Source organism: Panthera uncia, chromosome B1 (genome assembly GCF_023721935.1).
Source record: "Panthera uncia isolate 11264 chromosome B1, Puncia_PCG_1.0, whole genome shotgun sequence".
NCBI classification, from domain to species: Eukaryota; Metazoa; Chordata; class Mammalia; order Carnivora; family Felidae; genus Panthera; species Panthera uncia.
In genome coordinates this window covers 182,534,173-182,553,976 of record NC_064811.1, presented here as the reverse complement: position 1 = coordinate 182,553,976, position 19,804 = coordinate 182,534,173, and the positions used below count along the sequence as shown (strand labels likewise).

Below are 19,804 nucleotides of genomic sequence, written 5' to 3'. Positions count from 1 at the left end.
AGAGCCTCACAGCTTGATTTTGCTACACATTGTAGAGCACTATTTCCAAGCTATAACTACAGAATGAAACTGGATTTTTAACTTAAATGTACCCTGGGCAAAAAGCTTAACCATATGCAAAGCGTTTTAAGGGTAGCGATATCGTTCCGGTGTGGTGGGATAATCCTAGGTGTTTCAAATCACTGGAGGCTCCTCTGATGACCCAAGATAGCCTTCCTCTCACTTAGCCCAGGATCCAAGATACTCAGTTTCTTAAAACCACTGCTAATTATATCTTACCAGCCAACAATTTTCCTAAAACAGCAGTATGGTTGGCAATCCCAGTCACATGAACCGTGCACACTCACTTGTCACTAGATGCCATGCAAAGCTTACTCTCATCTGTAAACCAAATAGCCTATCTCCCCAGTATTATCACCATGTCTTTACATTTTAAGACTTAGAATTGCAAGCCACACAAAAGGCTATAGCCACCGACCAAACCAGCTGTTTTGTTTCTTGCTTCTTAATCTTGGCTGCATATTGTAACCGCCCAGACAGCTCTGGAAAAATGATGCCTGGGTTCCAACGAAGATTTTGACGTAATTAGTGTGTTTCAGGAGGGGTGGCTTATTCATATTTTTTATTTTATTTTACTTATCTTAGAGACAGAGGGAGGCAGAGAGAATCCCAAGTAGTCTCTCTACTGTCAGTGCAGAGGCCAGTGCAGCGCTCTAGCTTATAAACCGTGAGATCATAACCTGAGCCAAAGTCCAGTCGGGCACTTAACTGACTGAGCCACCCAGGTGCCCCAGATAATTTTAAAAAACTCCTCAGGTGATTTTAGGATAAATCAAATTTGTAAACCTGCTACTGTACATGAACAATAATTTTTTTCTTTTTTTAATGTTTGTTTTTGAGAGAGAGAGCGAGTGAGCATGAGGGGATGGGGGAGGCAGAGAGGGGAACATCACATCCAAAGTGGCTTGAACTCATAAACCCTGAGACAATGACCCGAGTTGAAGTTGGATGCTTAACCACCCATGTGCCTCCTCCCCCAAGACTTATTGTGATTTGCTGTGAAGATGTGCAAAGACTTTTCTTGTCTTGACTTTACTTGTGTATCTTGAAGCATTGAATTATCAGGCTTCTTATAAGAAATCTAATTATCCTTGTAAGAAAGTAGAATACTTGCAAAAATAATTTTAAAATATTCACATTTTCTGCAATACCTCCTCCCCACCCAGATAAAGTACCCCGGGAAATCAAGTTCTCTGTTTAGAACGATGTCAGGAAGTCTTGACACTGCCAGTAATAGGATCAAAGGATGTCTTCATTTCACCTGTCACTGTGATGATGTCCTCAAATCTAAAGTCTTGATTCATCTAATTGTGTTTTCAGAACTCGCTAGAGTCCTTAACTTAGTCCTATAGAGTCCAGGCTGTATTACTTCTCTAAGTTCCCAATTTTATGCTGCATATGCATTTATTGTTCTAATTAGTAGGGCCCTTCCGTTATTATCATTCATGACTCAGTTTCAATGTAACCTCTGCCACTAAATAAGTGTTGAAAGCCACATGAATGCAAAAACTCTGGGATAATGAACTAGATTCCAACTCAAGTGAGAGAAATCTTTTATTGGATTACTTTATGTAAATTCTTTTACAAAGTCAAACTCTTTACTTCTGCCCCCTCTTAGATTTCATGCCAAGGAAGACTGTGGGCTAACAGTAACATCACAAGAAGAAACAGGAGGAAGGCAAATGCTAAGTGAGTCTGAATTTGTGACTCCACTTGGGATACAAAGAGAAAATATGGGCCTGAGAGCTCCTTGGAAGGTGAGGGAAGAGAAATTATAAATGAGGGATCTGTTTGCCACATCATAGAAGGATATCTGCCCAGACTGACAGTCTAGGAAGACTCCAACTTTGTGCATCTGCTCTCCTCTCAAGGAGACCCTCTTCAGAGGGGGAAAGGCCCAGAAGGTATAATTGGTTCCCATCAAAGAACCCATGAGCAAGACTTTATTTCCCGAAGTGGTGGGTAGATCACCATGTCTGCTGGCAGAATCTTCAGATACCCCCAACTGCCACTTGGTGGCCTTCTCCACATCCACCTCCCAGTAGTGCCTCCCTGAGGTGAAGCTTTCCACACCCAACACGGTGGCACTGAAGACAAATCTTCCTGGGCTGTGAGGCACGTCCTGCTGGACATTTCTGAGATGCATGCTTCTCAGATCCTCAGATAAGACCAAACAGGGATTAGCTGTTTTAGGATCCAAAGTGACAGCTCCTGCAGGAAGAGAGAAACTCAGTTAAACTCAGTGAGAGTTGTCCATGCCCACACCACAGACTATTTCTAACATGCAGAGGCTTGCCAATGAGTGGGCTCGTGTCGCAGGCACAGATATGGAAGAGGCAATCCAAGAGTTCAGGACAGGTAACCTCTGAGCTTTGTTTCAAGAAGTGGACACCAGAGAAGAAAGTGAGATAATGGAAGGAGATGCAATCTGAGGAGGAAGAACAAAGAATAATGGAACACACAGAGGTTTGGAAGTACCTGTCAAACCAGAAAGGAATTTGAGCAGGCTGTAAAAATGGCATCCAATCCTACTTAGGTATCACCTGGGACCCATCTCTACTCCTCTGAAGATCTCCAAGCCTGGAACTCCAAGATCTATTCCCCTACAGAATCATCAGAATCTCCTAACAGATCAGGCTTTTCCCTGTGACCGGCTGTGATTCCCTGTAACTGAATTGCTCTCATCTTAAATATCACCAGAGTGTGACCCGGATGCCTATAAATTGTTGCCAGCAGGCCCTTGATATCGAGTAAATCAAAAGAACATATTAGCAGAGGCTAGAAGACCTGAAGGAATCCTCCAGAAAAAAAAAAAAAAAAAAAAAAAAAAAAAATCAAGCTGAGAACAAGAAAGCTCAATGTGATTTCTTATACTTGGATGAAAGTAACACTTGCCTTCATACCTCAAACTGTTCCTTCTCTTTATCTCTTTCTCCTCAACATTTTCTCAGGGCTAAATGGTGGGTCGTCCTTTTCACTACATGCACTCTTTCTCCCCAGGTTACTTCACCTAGCCTCAGTTTTAAATATCTTCTGTATGTTCATGGCTTACTTCATGGAGAAGTTGCGAAATACCAGTTTGAAGTAACACAAGCATTTAACACATACTGTGCCCAAAATGGAACTTCAAAACTACCCCTTTCTAGTTTCTACTTCAGTTAACAGCATACTTACTTCTTCAGTTGCTAAAGCATAAACCTGGAGTAGTTCCTTATTTCTTACTCTAATTTCTAATCCAGCAGAAAGTTTTGATGCCAAATGCACTTAAAGTTCTGGAGTTTAGGCCTCATTCATATTATTAGGTGGTCTTAAAAGCCATAAGCCTTTACATTTAAATACAAGTTGTCCCAGACTTTTAGTATTTCCAGAAGATGGGCAGAAACATATGCAGACTCTCTCTACAATAACGCATATATTCATTTTTGAACTCAAAGAATTTCTAAAAATAATATCCAAGGAAAAAAGCAAAACTTTCTGTTTAAAAAAATCAAACACATACTCAAAGTAAGAAAGCACTATTTTTTTTTAAATTTGTTTTTAATGTTTATTTTTGAGACAATGCGACAGAGTGCAATCATCAGAGGGGCAGACAGAGGGAGACACAGAATCTGAAGCTGGCTCCAGGCTCTGAGCTGTCAGCCCAGAGCCTGACGCAGGGCTCGAACTCACAAACCGTGAGATCATGATCTGAGCCAAAGTCGGACGCTTAACCAACTGAGCCACTCAGGCGCCCCAAGAAAGCACTATTGAGATTAGCAGAAATAAACCTGAATAACTTTAGATATTGGAATCACCAGGCACTGAACTAAAATAATTTTTGCTTACAAGTTTGAAGACAAAAGAAAAGCTTAAAAATATCTACAGGATATAGAAAAGCTAAAAAGCAAGACCAAATGGATTTGACAAAGAACAAAATAGATTATCTAGAAATGAAAATTAAAGTGTCTATGACTCCACCAAAAGTCTGCTAGAACTGATATATGAATTTAGCAAAGTCGCAGGGTACAAAATTAATGTACAGAAATTGGTTGCATTTTTATACACGAATAATGAAGCAACAGAAAGAGAAATAAAGAAACTGATCCCATTCACAATTGCACCAAGAACCATAAAATACCTGAGAATAAACCTAACCAAGGATGTAAAAGATCTGTATGCTGAAAACTATAGAAAGCTTATGAAGGAAATTGAAGAAGATACAAAGAAATGGAAAAACATTCCATGCTCATGGATTGGAAGAATAAATTTTGCTAAAATGTCAATACTACCCAAAGCAATCTACACATTCAATGCAATCCCAATCCAAACTGCACTAGCATTCTTCTCAAAGCTAGAACAAACAATCCTAAAATTTGTATGGAACCACAAAAGACCCCGAATAGCCAAAGTAATGTTGAAAAAGAAAACCAAAGTGGGAGGCATCACAGACTTTAGCCTCTACCACAAAGTTGTAATCATCAAGACAGTATGGTACTAGCACAAAAACAAACACATAGACCAATGGAATTGAATAGAGAACCCAGAATTGAACCCATAAATGTATGGCCAACTAATCTTTAACAAAGCAGGTAACAGTATCTGATGGAAAAAAGTCTCTTTAACAAATGGTGCTTGGAGAACTGGACAGCAACATGCAGAAGAATGAAACTAGACCACTTTCTTACACCATCCACAAAAATAAACTCAAAATGGATGAAGGGCCTAAATATGAGACAGGAAACCATCAAAACCCTAGAGGAGAAAGCAGGAAAAAAACCTCTCTGACCTCAGCCGCAATTTCTCACTTGACACGTCTCCAAAGGCAAGAGAATTAAAAGCAAATATGAACTATTGGGACGTCATCAAGATAAAAAACTTCTGCACTGCCAAGGAAACAATCAACAAAACTAAAAGCCAACCAACGGAATGGGAAAAGATATTTGCAAATGACATATTGGATAAAGGGCTAGTATCTAAAATCTATAAAGAACTCACCAAACTCCACATCCAAAAAACAAATAATCCAGTGAAGAAATGGGCAGAAGACATGAATAGACACTTCCCTAAAAAAGACATCCAGATGGCCAACAGGCACATGAAAAGATGCTCAATGTCACTCCTCATCAGGGAAATACAAATCAAAACCACACTGAAATACCACCTCACACCAGTCAGAGTGGCTAAAATGAACAAATCAGGAGACTATAGATGCTGGAGAGGATGTGGAGAAATGGGAACCCTCTTGCACTGTTGGTGGGAATGCAAACTGGTGCAGCCACTCTGGAAAACAGTGTGGAGGTTCCTCAAAACATTAAAAATAGATCTACCTTATGAGCCAGCAATAGCACTGCTAGGTATTTACCCAAGGGATACAGGAGTGCTGATACGTAGGGGCACTTGTACCCCAATGTTTATAGCAGCACTTTCAACAATAGCCAAATTATGGAAAGGGCCTAAATGTCCATCAACTGATGAATGGATAAAGAAGATGGGGTTTATATATCCAATGGAATACTACTTGGCAATGAGAAAGAATGAAATCTGGCCATTTGCAGCAACGTGGATGGAATTGGAGGGTATTATGCTAAGTGAAATAAATCAGTCAGAGAAAGCCAGATACCATACGTTTTCACTCATATGTGTATCTTGAGCAACTTAACAGAAGACCATGGGAGGGGAAGGAAGGGGAAAAAAAAGTTACAGAGAGGGAGGGAGGCAAACCATAAGAGACTCTTAAATACTGAGAAAAAACTGAGGGTTGATGGGGGGGTGGGGGAAAGGGGAAAGTGGGTGATGGGCACTGAGGAAGGCACTTGTTGGGATGAGCACTGGGTGTTGTATAAATAAACTGAAGCGTCTATGGACGATTATAAGAAAGCTATATATCAATATGCCTCATTAACCTATATACCAAAATTCTTTAAAGTATTAGTACATTGAATCCAGCAATATATAAAATGGATAAAACATCATAACCAGGTTTACTCCTGGAATGCAAGGCTGGGCCAACATATGAAAAAATATATTTACCATATTAATATATGAAGAAAAAATATGCATCTAATAAATTCAACATTTGTTCACGATACAAAGTTTTAGCAAACCAGGAATAGAGGGAGAACTTCCTTAACTTGATGAAAGGCAACTACAAAAACCTACAGCTAATGAAAAGTTCAAGGTGAAAGACTTAATGCTTTCTTTCACCCTAAGATCAAGAACAAGGCAAATGTTTCTCAGTGCTCCTATGTGATATTATATTTGAGGTCATAGCACCAGTACAACAAGGTGAGAAGAATACAGAAAGGATTACATATTGTAAAGAAATAAAACTGCCTGTATTAATAGAGCACCTGACTCTCTTTGCAGAAAATCCCAAAGAATCTATAAAAAAGCCACCAGCTCTGAATGAGTTTAGCATAGTCATAGATGCAATGTCAATATACACAAATTATTTTTATATATAAGCAATAAACTAGAAATGAATAAAATTTCAATTACAAGTGTGTACAAGAACTAAAAACTATAAAATACTTAGAGACCCATCTAATATGCATGATATTTGTTTGCTGAAAACTTCAAAACATTGATAGTGAAGCAAACCTAAAAAGAAATATGTCATCTTATCCCTAAATTAATCTATACGTTCAATATAACACCATTTAAAATCTCAGGGTTTTTTTTTGTAGAACCCAACAAGCTGATTTTAAAATTTATGTGAAAAAGCAAAGGATCTAGAGTAGGCAAAATTATTTTTATAAGAACAAATTTGGAAAACTCACATGCCAATTTTAAGACTTCCTATAAAGTACACATTCAAGACAGTGTTGTATTAGCAAAAGGAAAAACACAGTGATCAATGGACCTATTAGAGTCAATATAGACCTGCTTAAACGTGCCAGCTGATTTTCAACAAAGGTGCTAAGTAAATTTAATGAATAATATCTTCACCAAATAATGCTGGAACAACATGAACAAAAAAGGATACATACATGAACAAAAAAGGAGCGGGTGGGGAGTTATACCAGATCCTGAGTCATACACACATATGACTCCAAAAGAATAACAGACATAAATGTAAGAGCTAAAGCTTCAAGAAAAAAAAAATCTCTATTTGGATACTAAAATACTTCTTAGCACACAAATAGCACAAACCATAACAGAAAAAAAAGTTGGTAAGCTGAATTTCAAAATTATTTGCAATAATCAAGATATACAAGCCACCCAAGTGTGCACCAACAGATGAATGGGTAAAGAAGAAGTGGTAGATATACACAATGGAATATCAGTCAGCCACACAAAAGGATGAAATCTTGCTATTTGCAACAACATGGATGTAAATAAAGACTATAATGCTAAGTGAAATAAGCGAGTCAAAGAAATACAAATACCATGATTTCATTCATGTGGAATTTAAGAAACAGAACAAATGAACAAAAAGAAGACAAACTGAAAAACAGACTCTTAACTATGAGAACCAAACTGATGGTTACCAGAGGGACGCAGGTTGGGGAAGGGGTATAACAGGCAATGGGGAATAAGAATACACTTCTCATGATGAGCACTGAGTAATGTACAGGCTTGTTGGATCACTACTTGTGCACCTGAAACTAATAAAACACTGTGCACTAACATTGGAATTAAAATTAAAAATTTAATAAAAAAAGAAAATATAAATCACAGAGTGGAATAAATATTTGCAAAACGTGTCTGATAAAGAACTGGTAAATATTAATGAGAAAATATAAAGAAATCACAAAACTCAATAATATACAACAAAATTTTAAAAATAGGCAAAATGTTTATAGATACACTTCAAATAGATATAATAAAGTACAAATAAACATGAAAATATGCTCGACATCCCTAGTCATTTCAGAAATGCAAATCAAAATTTAAAGTGATATATAACTACGTATCTATTAGGTCAGCTTTAATTAAAGAAAAAAAAAGTGACACTACCAAATGCTTATGACGATGTAGAGCAACTGAATCTCATACATTAACAGCGGGAATGCAAAATGGCAGAGCCAATTTGGAAAACAAATGTTACAGTCCCTCTCCTAGATATGCAACCAAGAGAAATGAAGTCATGTCCACTTAAAACTCCCTAAGCAAATATTTATAGCATATATTTAGAAATAACTCAAGTGGCCATGGAACTGCAAGAGAATAAATTGTGGTCTATTCATACAACGGAGTACAACACAACAACAAAAAAGAATAAACTACTGATACACACAAACTTGGATATGCCTCTCATGCTTTACGCTAAGTGAAAAAAGCCAGACTCAAAAGACTACCTACCGTATGAATCCACCTGCAGGACATTCCAGAAAAGGCAGTGGGGCAGGAGATAGAAATCTTTCATTATACATGTTGACATTTTTTCCCCTAGAAGTTTAATTTTTTTTTTTTTTATTGAAATCTGCTTGCAATCATGTTTCAGGGTTGAAAACTGGGAAAGGATTTGCACAGGAGAGCCTTTCAACATAAGAGCATACAATTATTTTCTTGATAACTATCCAATGTGCATAGCATTATTAAACTCTCCAGTCTTTTTAAATCCTTAAGCTCTTTGGAATCTACTTGTATTTACGGTAGGATGTTCGCTGGATTTTCCAATACAAAGTCAAGTGCCCTGTAATCATGGAGGTGTGTCGACTTACTTTGCAGAACTTTGAGCATTCTGCTCATTCCTGTTACTTGGCATAAACTCAGGTCCGTGATTTGGGCTTGCTCCAGACACTGAAGCAGTAGTGACTCACTCCTATTAAAAAAAGGACAGCCTGTTACCTGTGCAGACGCCAGGCCCCCCACTATTCAGAGGATGGATCTTGTTACATGACCTCCCGATCCTTACCCCAACATCCCTACTCCTGGGTGCTCGTGTATCAGACCTTGACTCCCACCCCAATGTTTCCAAAATGAAAACTTACCTTTTCAAAGAAGATCCTGCATTCTGCAGGGTGAAAAAGAGATAAGGTTAGTATCTGAGCCACGCCTCTTGTGAGTTGTACCCCTGAAAATATCTTCTCATAATGAAACTCGATTTCTACATAATTTCCTCAGCTTCATGGTACTAATTATCAGATACCCAATTTTAACATTGAATGGTAGAAGTCAGAAAAAATACTTAAAATCACGGTTATATTCCCAAGGTAACTATTTGGGTTTTTTGTTTTAATATTCTTAGTTTTATTATTCAGGGACTATATAGTCATTTTACATGGAATTTAGAACCTGCTGAGTCAGATGATGTCTTGACAAGATTTATATTTAATCTGGATGTCTTTCTTTCCTTCTTTTAAAACTTTTTTTTAAGGTTTATTTATTTTGAAAGAGAGAGAGAGACAGAGACAGAGACAGAGGGAGAGAGAGAATTCCAAGCAGGCTCTGCACTGTCAGCGCAGAACCTGATGTGGGTCTTGAACCCACAAACCATGAGATCATGACCCGAGCCGAGATGGAGAGTCCAGATGCTTGGGGTGCCTGTCTGGTTAAGTGTCCGACTTTGGCTCAGGTCATGATGTAATGACTGCAAAATTTATCACATCATACAATTATAATACAATATTGTTTTATATATTCATTATACCACGCATTAGATCTCTATTGTTTATTACTATTCATTACAAGTTTGTGCCCTTAAACACCATCACTCTTATCAACGATCTGCCACCCTATTCCATTCTCCAGTAAGTACCCTTTTACTTTTGTTTTTTTAAATAGGTTTAACTTTTTTAGATTCCACATATAAGCAATATTGTACAATAGTTGTATTTCTGACTTATCTTGTTTAAGCACAATGTGTTCACAGTCTATCCATGTTATCACAGATGGGAGGATATTTTCCTTTCTCGTGGCTCAGTAATATTCCATCATTTATATGTACCACACCTTTTTCATTCATTTATCTGTTAATGGACATTTGGGTTATTTCCAAACATGAGTATGTGCATCCCTTTGAAATTCTGTTTTCATTTCCTTTGGGTATAGGCACACAAAGGGAATTGCTGGATCATATGGAAGATCTATTTCTCATTTTTTGAAATACTTCCACATTGTTTTCTACAGCGGTTGGACCAATTTACATTCCCACCAACAATGTTTAAGTACTCCCTTTTCACCACATCCTCACCAGCACCCATTGTCTTTTATTGATGATAGTCATTCTAACAGTTGAGAGGGTCTATCTCATTGTAGTTTTTTATTTAAATGTTTATTTTTGAGAGAGGAGAAAGGGAGGGAGGGAGAGGGAGACAGGGAGAGAGGGGGAGAGGGAGTGGGGGGAGAGAGAGAGAGAGAGAGAGGGAGAGAGGGAGAGAGAATCCCAAGCAGGCTCTGCACTGACAGCATGGCTCGATCCCATGAACCATGAGACCATGACCTGAGCTGAAATCAAGAGATGGACACTTAAATGACTGAGCCATCCAGGTGTCCCTCACCGTGGTTTTGATTTACCTTTCCCAAGGGACATATTTTCCATTCCTCACCTCAGTCATCTTATCCAGAATAGTCATCATTTCAAACTCTGCCCATCTACTTGCTTTCTATACTGTCAATGGCAAGAGTTGAGCAGGCGCAAGGGCTTGCTAAACTGGGGACGGTGGGGGAAGCTGGGTCAGAAGCTGAGCATAACTGAGCCACACCTACTTTAACTGTCTGGGACTGGGCTCTAGAATAGAACCCAAGAGTTTATCAGCAAGTGTTTTTCAAATAAGAGCACTCCCATTGCAAATATGAGTTCAGCAGCAGCAGGATATGGATAAAGTCTTCAAAAGATAATAATTTACTAGTTGAAAGGTGATGCATTTAAAATATACAATACTATGCAAATAAATCTCACCCTTGTTTCTCCAAGGTTACTGCTCAATGTTCAATCTCTGCATTTATTTTGCCAAAGTCAGTCCGTGAATGTTAATGAACATATGTCTATACATATATACGTATCCACAAAACCAAACAAAAAAGCAGTTCTGTATGTTTCCACTCCAATCAAATACCCTGAAAATACCTTTTACCACTATAGAGTTGCTTCATTCTTTTTTTCTGGTTGCAGAATATTCTACTGTATTGATGTGTCATTATTCGACTAACCAATTATTCACCCTAATAAGGGATATCTCAATTCAAACTAATTACTGATAGTCTTAAGGTGAGAATTCATACCATGAAGTAACTCTCCCCTGTACCAGGGTTTTAGATAATTCATAATGCTTTTGGTGACTGCCAAAAGCTACACAGCCTTCATGTATGTTTGCAAATCATAGAATATTCTAGAATTGACACTTAATGAGCACGGTCCACTTCTCATTTCTCAAATACTGCAATGAAGATAATTTCTGGAATCTTACCTGGAGCACCATTAGGGTGTATTTCCCACACTTCTTCTCCAGCTCTACAGTCATCTTTTGGAGGCTGCAGATGTGTCCCGAAAGCCGGCCTTCACTCTCCTTCAGTTTATTCATGTTCTCTTTCCCCAAATCGTTCAGTCTCTGCAGAATCATCTCCTTATTACTATTTTACAAGTGATAATCTCATTTATTCACTAATTCAACTACCTCTTCAATGTACTTTTCTTCCTGCCATCTCAGAAATACATATAAGTAGATATGGTCCGACAACTCCTCTGTGTCAAGGACACCTCAACAGAAGCTAGATTCTTTGACACAATATATTTGTGTTGATGTGGAAGGTATGCACATAGTCCACTTATACAGAAGACAACCTGACTCTAAAACAGATCATGTTATTTTGCTGTACAGTTTTGTCCAGAAAGTCTCCTGTTACCTTCATTAAATTAAATTTGAAATTAAAAATATAATCAATTAATAAGAAAGAATGAATCAAGCTACTGACATTTTTTATCCTTGCAAAGATGCTCTATCTAGGCATAAGAGCACATGCTCATGTTATTTTTTTTCTTAACACAAATGATGCATATTATACCCTACTTTAAAAAAAAAATTTTAATGTTTATTTTTGAGAGAGACAGAGAGTGAGCACGGGAGGGAAAAAGAGAGAGGGAGACAGAATCTGAAGCAGGCTCCAGACTCTGAGCTGTCAGCACAGAGCCCGAAGTGGGGCTCGAACCCACAAACTGTGAGATCATGACTTGAGCTGAAGTTGGTCGCTTAACCTACTGAGCCACCCAGGCGCCCCTACTTGTTTTTTATTAATAAATAATATGCTCTTGGAGAGCATTTCTTATCCATACACATACGGCTGTGTTATCTTTTCTAACTGCCCAAGAGCATTCCATTTTAAGTACATAATACAATCTATTTTGAGAGTCCTGGTTTGATGGATATAGGTTGTACTTAATCTCTTGCTATCATAAACATTACAGTTAATAATAATGCCTAATAGTCTCCACTGCATAATACGTACAAACACTATTTAAAGAGCTTTATGTAGATTATAACATTCAATCCTCACAATAGCATAAAAACTACAGGTATTTTCTCCACTTTATAGCTAAGGAAACTGAGTCTCAGGTTAAACAACATGTATAGGTTAGACTAGCCACTTAGAGACTAGTAAATAGCAGAAGCCAGGTAGGAATTTCACCAGTCTGGCTTCAAACATGACCTCTAAACCATGGCTCTATACTGGAATAATTTTACAGCATTCCCTTATCCTTGTATCTTTTTATATGCATGTAAGTATATCTGTAAGATAAGTGACCGGAAATAGAACGGCTGGCTGAATACATACATTCTTTCAATGTACATGTGGCTGTCACTGGATGTCTCATTCTAGAATTGGCATAATGTTCAGCTCCCCTTTCCCTCATTTCCCAAATACTGTGAGAGCGCCGTTTTCCACCTCTCACCTGTAGCGTTTCCTGGGACTGCCCCTTCAGCTCTGTGGCAAAAGCCAGCACTTGATTCAGATGGTCTTCCCTCAACTTTGGGTTGAATACGCAGTCTTGTAGGCTCCGGAAGTTCATCTCTTCAACCATCAACCGGAACCTTATTCTATATTCAGACTCAATCATCTCTTTAAAATACTGCTCTTCTCCCTTCATCACAGATATAGATAAGAGACTTCAAGTTAAACAGCAGAGATAAATATTCATGGTCACTTTCCATCTCTAACTCCAATACAAAGACAAGGGAATATCAAGTACAGGGGAAGAAACAAAATGCATACATACAGAGGGCAAAGAAAGTTTCAAGATCAACCAACATCAACATAATCTTAGAACATGCAATGCAGATGAACACATGTTAACTGACTTAGAAAACTGAGGAATCTACAATCACAGTGACAAAGAGGGGGAGGTGAGGAAAATTGGAAGGTGGGGCAAATGGATTTGGCTGATGCTTTGGATAGTGAGTATCAGGAAAGGGAAATGGTAGGGTGACACCAAAGTTGTTAGATAAAGCAACTGGAAGAAGGAAGTTGCCAAAACAGGAAAACAAGGGAGGGACAGATTGTAGAGGCAGGGAGTATATGAGCAGCTCAGTTTTTGGATATGCTGGTTTTGATTAGTCAATCAGTCAACCAAAAGAGATGTTGAATAGAAGTTGGATGTGAAAGCCTGTATCACTTGGAAGTCGGAGCTACCGACTGGCACTGGGAGTGGCCAGCTTAATGATATTTCATCTCATGAGACTCCGCAGTCAATACTTATCAAGAACCGAATCACTGCTCACCACCTCTACCACTAACCCCTGGTTCACCATCACCTGTCCCTGATAACTACAACAGTCCCCTGTCAAGTATCCCACCTCTGTTCTCACCCTCCTACAGTCTTGTCTGATCTCAGCAGTCAGTGTTTCTGTGAGAATGAAAGTTCAATCAAGCCACCCCTCTGTTCAAAACTTTCCTTGTTTCCCTATTTCATTTAAAATTTTTTTTTAAAGTTTATTTATTTATTTTGAGAGATTAAGACAGAGAGCAGGGGAAGGGCAGAGAGAGAGAGTGAGAGAGAGAATCCCAAGCAGGCTCTGCACTGCCAGCACAGATCCTGATGTGGGGCTGGAAACCAAGAACTTTGACATCATGACCTGAGCTGAAATGAAGTCAGATGCTTAACAGACTCAGCCACCAAGGCACCCTTCCCTATTTCATTTAAAGTCATCTACCCTAGGGGTGCCTGGGTGGCTCATTCGGTTAAGTGGACTTTAGCTCAGGTCATGATCTCTCAAGGTTAGGTTTGTGAGTTTGAGCCCCACTTCCTGCTCTGTGCCGACAACCCAGTCTGGAGCCTGCTTCAGATTTTGTGTCTTCCTCTCTCTCTGCCCCTCCCCTGTTGGCACTGTCTCTCTCCCCCTCAAAAATAAATAAACATAAAAAAAAAAAAGTCAGCTGCCCTATAGATTTGGCCCCTTTATCTTCTAATATCACCTATCGGCTTCCACTGCCTTTCCAGCCCCAACTAAGAACCTACCAGATTCTTCCCAAAACAGTATAACTCAATCCCTCAACAGCTTGAGTTTTCTCAAATGCCACTTTCTGAACAAGGTCCTGATCACTTTATTTCAAAGTATATCCCATCATGCTTCCCTCCGCCCACCCCTCCCTGAATGTATAGCATTTACCATGTAACATTCATTTTACTTATTTGGTTTACTTCCATGAGAATGTCAGTTGCACAAGGGCAATTTTTTTTCCCTCTCCTACTACTGAATCTCCAACACCTAGTATAGTCCCTGGCAAAGAGTGGGACCCCAATATTTTATTTTTGAATATATGGTGGTTAAGGCTGAAAAAAATGGGGATCAGTTGAAAAGTTCTTGCAGAGTCAGTCAATTCTTCTATCATCTTCAACTAGCCATTTATTGTCTTTAAAATTGAAAGAGAGAAGAGTCAGAATCTGGATATCTGGCACAGAATAGAGTTAAAGGCTTGAGTTAGAAGGTTTGAAATCAGAAGTGAAACATGGGCATAACAGACAGCAAGCCCTCATTCTGGACAGTAATTCTCAAACTGCCTTTTAAATGGTTTTAGGATTAAAATTAAAAAAAAGGGGGGGGGGCACCTGGGTAGCTCAGTCGGTTAAGCATCCGACTTTGGCTCAGGTCATGATCTCATGGTTTGTCAGTTTGAGCCCCACATCAGGCTCTGTGCTGACAGCTCAGAGCCTGGAGCCTACTTCAGATTCTGTCTCCCTCTCTCTCTGCCCCTCCCCCACTCACACTCTGTGTCTCTCTCCTTCAAAAATAAATAAACTTAAAAAAAAAATAATAAATGGTTTCAGGATTTACATGGCCACCAACACTACATGAGATGCTCACTCGCCCACGGCGCTGTTATAAACTGTTATCAATCATTAGTATCTTCCAATAAGGGTTACAAATGTCATTTCACAAATTTAAGAGTTAATTTGTATTCTTCTTACCATAAAAAAAGTTCAGGATCTTCTTATATATTCAAAAGGTAGTTGCATTTCCTTTTCTGCAAAATCTCATTTCTTTGATCATTTTTCTATTGAATTTCTAGTCTTCTGCTTATTGATGTTAGACAGTTCTTTATTCATAAAGAAATTAACACTTTTCCTACCAATGGATTTCAAATATTTTTCCTGGTTTGTCATTCATCTTTTGACTTTGTTTATGTTATTTGCTGTCCAACGTTATAGGTAATTCCCTAAGACTCGAGATAAGCACTGACCTGAATCATCACCATTCTTTCTTGCTCATCAGCCAATATGCTTTTAGCTACTTCAAGTTTCTCCTTCAATGTGTTCAATATCTCCTGGAATAACTTCTGCAGAGAAATAGATCACAAAACTCTAGGTAAAGTAATCGCTTTAGAATAGTTAGATTTTTCACCTTGGACAACTGAAAAAGGGCCAATACACCTATGTTTTCTTAGCCTTTAAGTTTAAGATCTAAATATAGTACCTGTCTAGAATTCTCTGATAAACACTGCCTAAGGGAAGTGACCTTGCGGGATCAGAATATCGCCTCCCCTCCCCCAAATAAGTGAGTAAGAGGAGGCGGCCAGTGTTAAGAGTGCTCTGGGATCTGCAGGAGGCTCACCCTATAAACGCCAGCAGCCTCTTGTACTCCACACACCAAGTGATTCTCGTGCTCCTGAGAGTGGAAGCACTGGCCACACAGCAGGATTTGGTCATCAACACAGAACAACTGCACTAGTTCCAGGTGTTTCTCACAGTAGACATCTTCCGGGAATTTTCGCTGTAACTGGGAGCTGAGCCTCCTGGACATCCTGGCAGGTGTCCCTAGGTGAACTTTCTGCCGTGGAATACCTCCCTGCACACTGAACCATAAAAGAGTGGCGGTGATTTGGGGGAGTCACACTTGCCAACCGCGGTGTCCACCCTCAGCCAAGCATCAGATCCCCTCAGCGCATCCGCGGCTCCTGGAACCCGCAGGCCTTCCGCAGCCAGCAGCCACGTGCTCGGGGGAGGACACACGGGACTCACACCCGTATCCTGAGATTGAGGGGGCTTCCAAGTTTTCTCAAAATTTAGCACTGGGCTGAAAATTAGTTACAAGCGAGGACACAGGACACCACTTCCCTGTAAGGCACTAGGAAAAAAAAAAAAAAAAAAAAGCAGCTGAAGAAGAAAGAAAAAAAGAAGAAAAGGCACTTACTAGAAGGCAGAGAGTATTAAAACGCTGGAGGAACATCCGGGACTAGAGTGCGGCAAAGACGGGCTTCAGGCATTTAAGGACGCTCTCCCTTTCCCAGGGCTTGCACAAGCCGGAAAATGCAGCCAGCTTCCCGGGCCTCCTTAAAGGGGAGTGGCACTTGGGTGCCAAATTTAAGGGAGAACCCGCTTTCTAAGTACGCATGCGCCTAAGTGTGAGGCACCTCAAGTTTTGTGGGCAAAGCCGAAGACACCTGTCGTCTAAGAGCTGGCCAATAAAGATATCGATTAAAAAAATAAAAAGGCACCCCCAAAAGAAAAAACAAAAATGCTAACGGGAAACTGCTTTTAAGGAAAGAGAGAAAGGGATCTATAATCTCCTCCATCCCCATTTCCAGACGATTCTGATTACCTTTGAGCAACAATTCTACTGATACTCGAGGAACATTTTAATTCTATTCCTAAAAGGGATTACCCACTGAATTTGGGTAGCTTTTCACCAACGAAGAATTGCCTTGCCTTACTTCTTTTCTAACTCCATCTCCAGCCATTCATACGGTGGTGACACTGTAACACCAAGTATTAATTTCTCAAAAAAAAAAAAAAAAAATCCTCTATCCTGTTTACATTTGTCCCCATTCCATCTTATTAACTAGCTCTTTCGACAAACTCTTGGAACAAATCTGACAGACCTCAGAAGTCCCAGACTTCCATTTGTGGACTTACTAGCTTCCCCGCCCGCCCGCCATGATGCTCTCACTGTCACCAAAACTCTGCCATCAACTAGACCTCCTGTCTTTTCATTCCTTCTTATTTTTTTTTAATTTTTTTAAATGTTTATTTATTTTTGAGACAGAGAGAGACAGAGCATGAACGGGGGAGGGTCAGAGAGAGAGGGAGACACAGAATCGGAAGCAGGCTCCAGGCTCTGAGCCATCAGCCCAGAGCCCGACGCGGGGCTCGAACTCACGGACGCGAGATCGTGACCTGAGCTGAAGTTGGACGCTCAACCGACTGAGCCACCCAGGCGCCCCCCTTCTTATTTTTAATTTAAGGCATGCAAAACACTTTTATAGTTCTGCAGTTGATTAATTGTGTATATATGATAACTTTGTATTTTGTGAGGATGAATATTAAAGCAGTTTTCAAAGTGTGGTTCCCAAGACTTGATTTGCCTTTTTTACTGTGCTAACATTTGTGCTGATAGTAGATAAAACTTCTGGCATCTTACCATTCATCAAGTAAGTAGCACCAAGTATGGTCATTTATTGTGTTTTTCAATCTCTTGCATACTCCCAGTTAATTTTTTTTTTTTTTTTTTTTACTTAAGAATAACCTTACTTTCTTGAAACATAATAAGTGAGCTATTAAGTACAGGATTTAATTAATATTTTGGGTGACAAAATGAAAACTTTGCATAGAGCATTTATGCTGCATTTGGGAATACAGGCGTTGTCTCAAGAAAAAAACACTTTCTATAACTGAGTTACAAGCCATACTAGCCATGTTTTTTCCAGCACATTTTTGTTGAAAGAACAAATGAGACAAATGTGGTCATTCAGATGTAGCACTTTGGAAAATATTTTCTCAAACACTAACAGAGTGACCCTGTCATTTCAAGAAAACCAAGTGGGTGTATTAGTTGTCAATGATAAAATTCTGGCTTTGGAGAACTTGTATCCACTGTTGTAAGCTTGACAGCTTCCCAAGACTTTGACAGCTTCTTTTCTGATAAAAATTGGTGGTGATATTAACAAATGTGACTTGGGTATTGTATAGTGAAATATGTCAACATTTGGAAAGTCTGAAAACTCAGTGAACTAATGTGTTCCAAAAGACCAATGCCTGATGTTAAGATTATGCAAGGATAGGGGCGCCTGGGTGGCGCAGTCGGTTAAGCGTCCGACTTCAGCCAGGTCACGATCTCGCGGTCCGTGAGTTCGAGCCCCGCGTCGGGCTCTGGGCTGATGGCTCAGAGCCTGGAGCCTGTTTCCGATTCTGTGTCTCCCTCTCTCTGCCCCTCCCCCGTTCATGCTCTGTCTGTCTCTCTCTGTCCCAAAAATAAAAATAAAAAACGTTGAAAAAAAAAATTAAAAAAAAAAGATTATGCAAGGATAAATGTAGATGCAAAGTATCAGACAGAACAATGGATTTTAATACAATAGAAAACATTCATTGGTAAATTCAGGAAGAAAAGTCCTAATTATCTGAAAAAAGCTATTAGAATGTGCTCTCCTTTCCCAACAATGTATTTGTATGAGGACAGATTTTCTTCATATATTTCAACTAAAATAGCACTGCAGTGGGTGGAACGTTGGAGCAGATATACTAGCTGTCTGATAAACCAGAAATTAAAGAGATTTGCAAAACTGTAAAACCATGCCACTTTTTTCAATTAATTGTTCAGAAGAGGATCCTCATAAAAATGTTATGTTTACTTTTAATAGTTTAATATATATATATATATATATATATTTAAACTCAGTTTTAATTTCTAAATCAGTGACTACAGATAGATATGACACACAAAAAGCGTTTTAAGGTCTTCACCAATAATTTGGGTACAAAGGAGTCCTGAGACGAAAGTTCTGAACCATGGTCTTAGAGGGCATATTCCTGAGAAATGGGATTCCTGATAAATACACCTACAATTTTGGTACATTTTGCTGGGATCCCAACCACAAAAGTTGCACAGTTTTGTGTTCCAAGCAACATATGAGAAAGGTGTCAAACTTTTTGCTTGCTTGATAGGTGAGAAATGGTATCTTTATATATTGTCAGTTTACATTTTATTTTCACATGCTAAAAAGCCATTTTCATTTCTTTTTCTATGAACCATTTGTTTAAGCCTTTACTCAAAAACATTTTTTTAAGTGTTTATTTATTTTTGAGAGAGAGAGAGACAGAGCATGAGTGGGGGCAGAGACAGAGGGAGACACAGAATCCAAAGCAGGCTCCAGGCTCTGAGCTGTCAGCATAGAGCCTTAAGCGGGGATCAAACCCACAAACATGAGATCACCTGAGCTGAAGTCTGAGGCTTACCCGACTGAGTTAAACAGGTGCCCCACCCTTTACTTTTTTTAAACCAGGCTTTTGGGGGCTTTTTCCTTAATTTTAAGAGATATTTATACATTGAAAAGATTGATCCCTTGTTACTACACAAACTGCAAATACTTCTCTCTACTTTGAGATTCTTCA

At 39.1% G+C, this 19,804-nt stretch overlaps 1 protein-coding gene across 1 annotated transcript; it reads right to left on the bottom strand.

Moving 5' to 3' along the window:
* Window positions 1–1,413: 1,413 nt before the first annotated feature.
* Window positions 1,414–16,529, bottom strand: TRIML2 (tripartite motif family like 2). The gene is made up of 7 exons (XM_049631767.1): window positions 16,032–16,529; window positions 15,661–15,756; window positions 12,875–13,063; window positions 11,394–11,534; window positions 8,976–8,998; window positions 8,706–8,806; window positions 1,414–2,271 (listed from the first exon to the last, which is right to left on the bottom strand). Exons 1-7 carry the CDS (start codon window positions 16,218–16,220, stop codon window positions 1,682–1,684), a joined length of 1,329 nt encoding a protein of 442 aa, XP_049487724.1. The 5' UTR covers window positions 16,221–16,529; the 3' UTR covers window positions 1,414–1,681.
* Window positions 16,530–19,804: the final 3,275 nt, after the last annotated feature.

What these genes read in the sequence shown, in the direction of transcription:
- TRIML2 (XM_049631767.1), bottom strand. Translation starts at nt 16,220, where the DNA reads ATGTCCAGGAGGCTCAGCTCCCAGTTACAGCGAAAATTCCCGGAAGAT. An exon ending in ACACCCTAATGGTGCTCCAG is followed by an intron (nt 8,999 to 11,393) that starts GTAAGATTCCAG and finishes TTCACCCTGCAG; the next exon opens with AATGCAGGATCTTCTTTGAA. An exon ending in GCAGGATCTTCTTTGAAAAG is followed by an intron (nt 8,807 to 8,975) that starts GTAAGTTTTCAT and finishes TTTTTTTAATAG; the next exon opens with GAGTGAGTCACTACTGCTTC.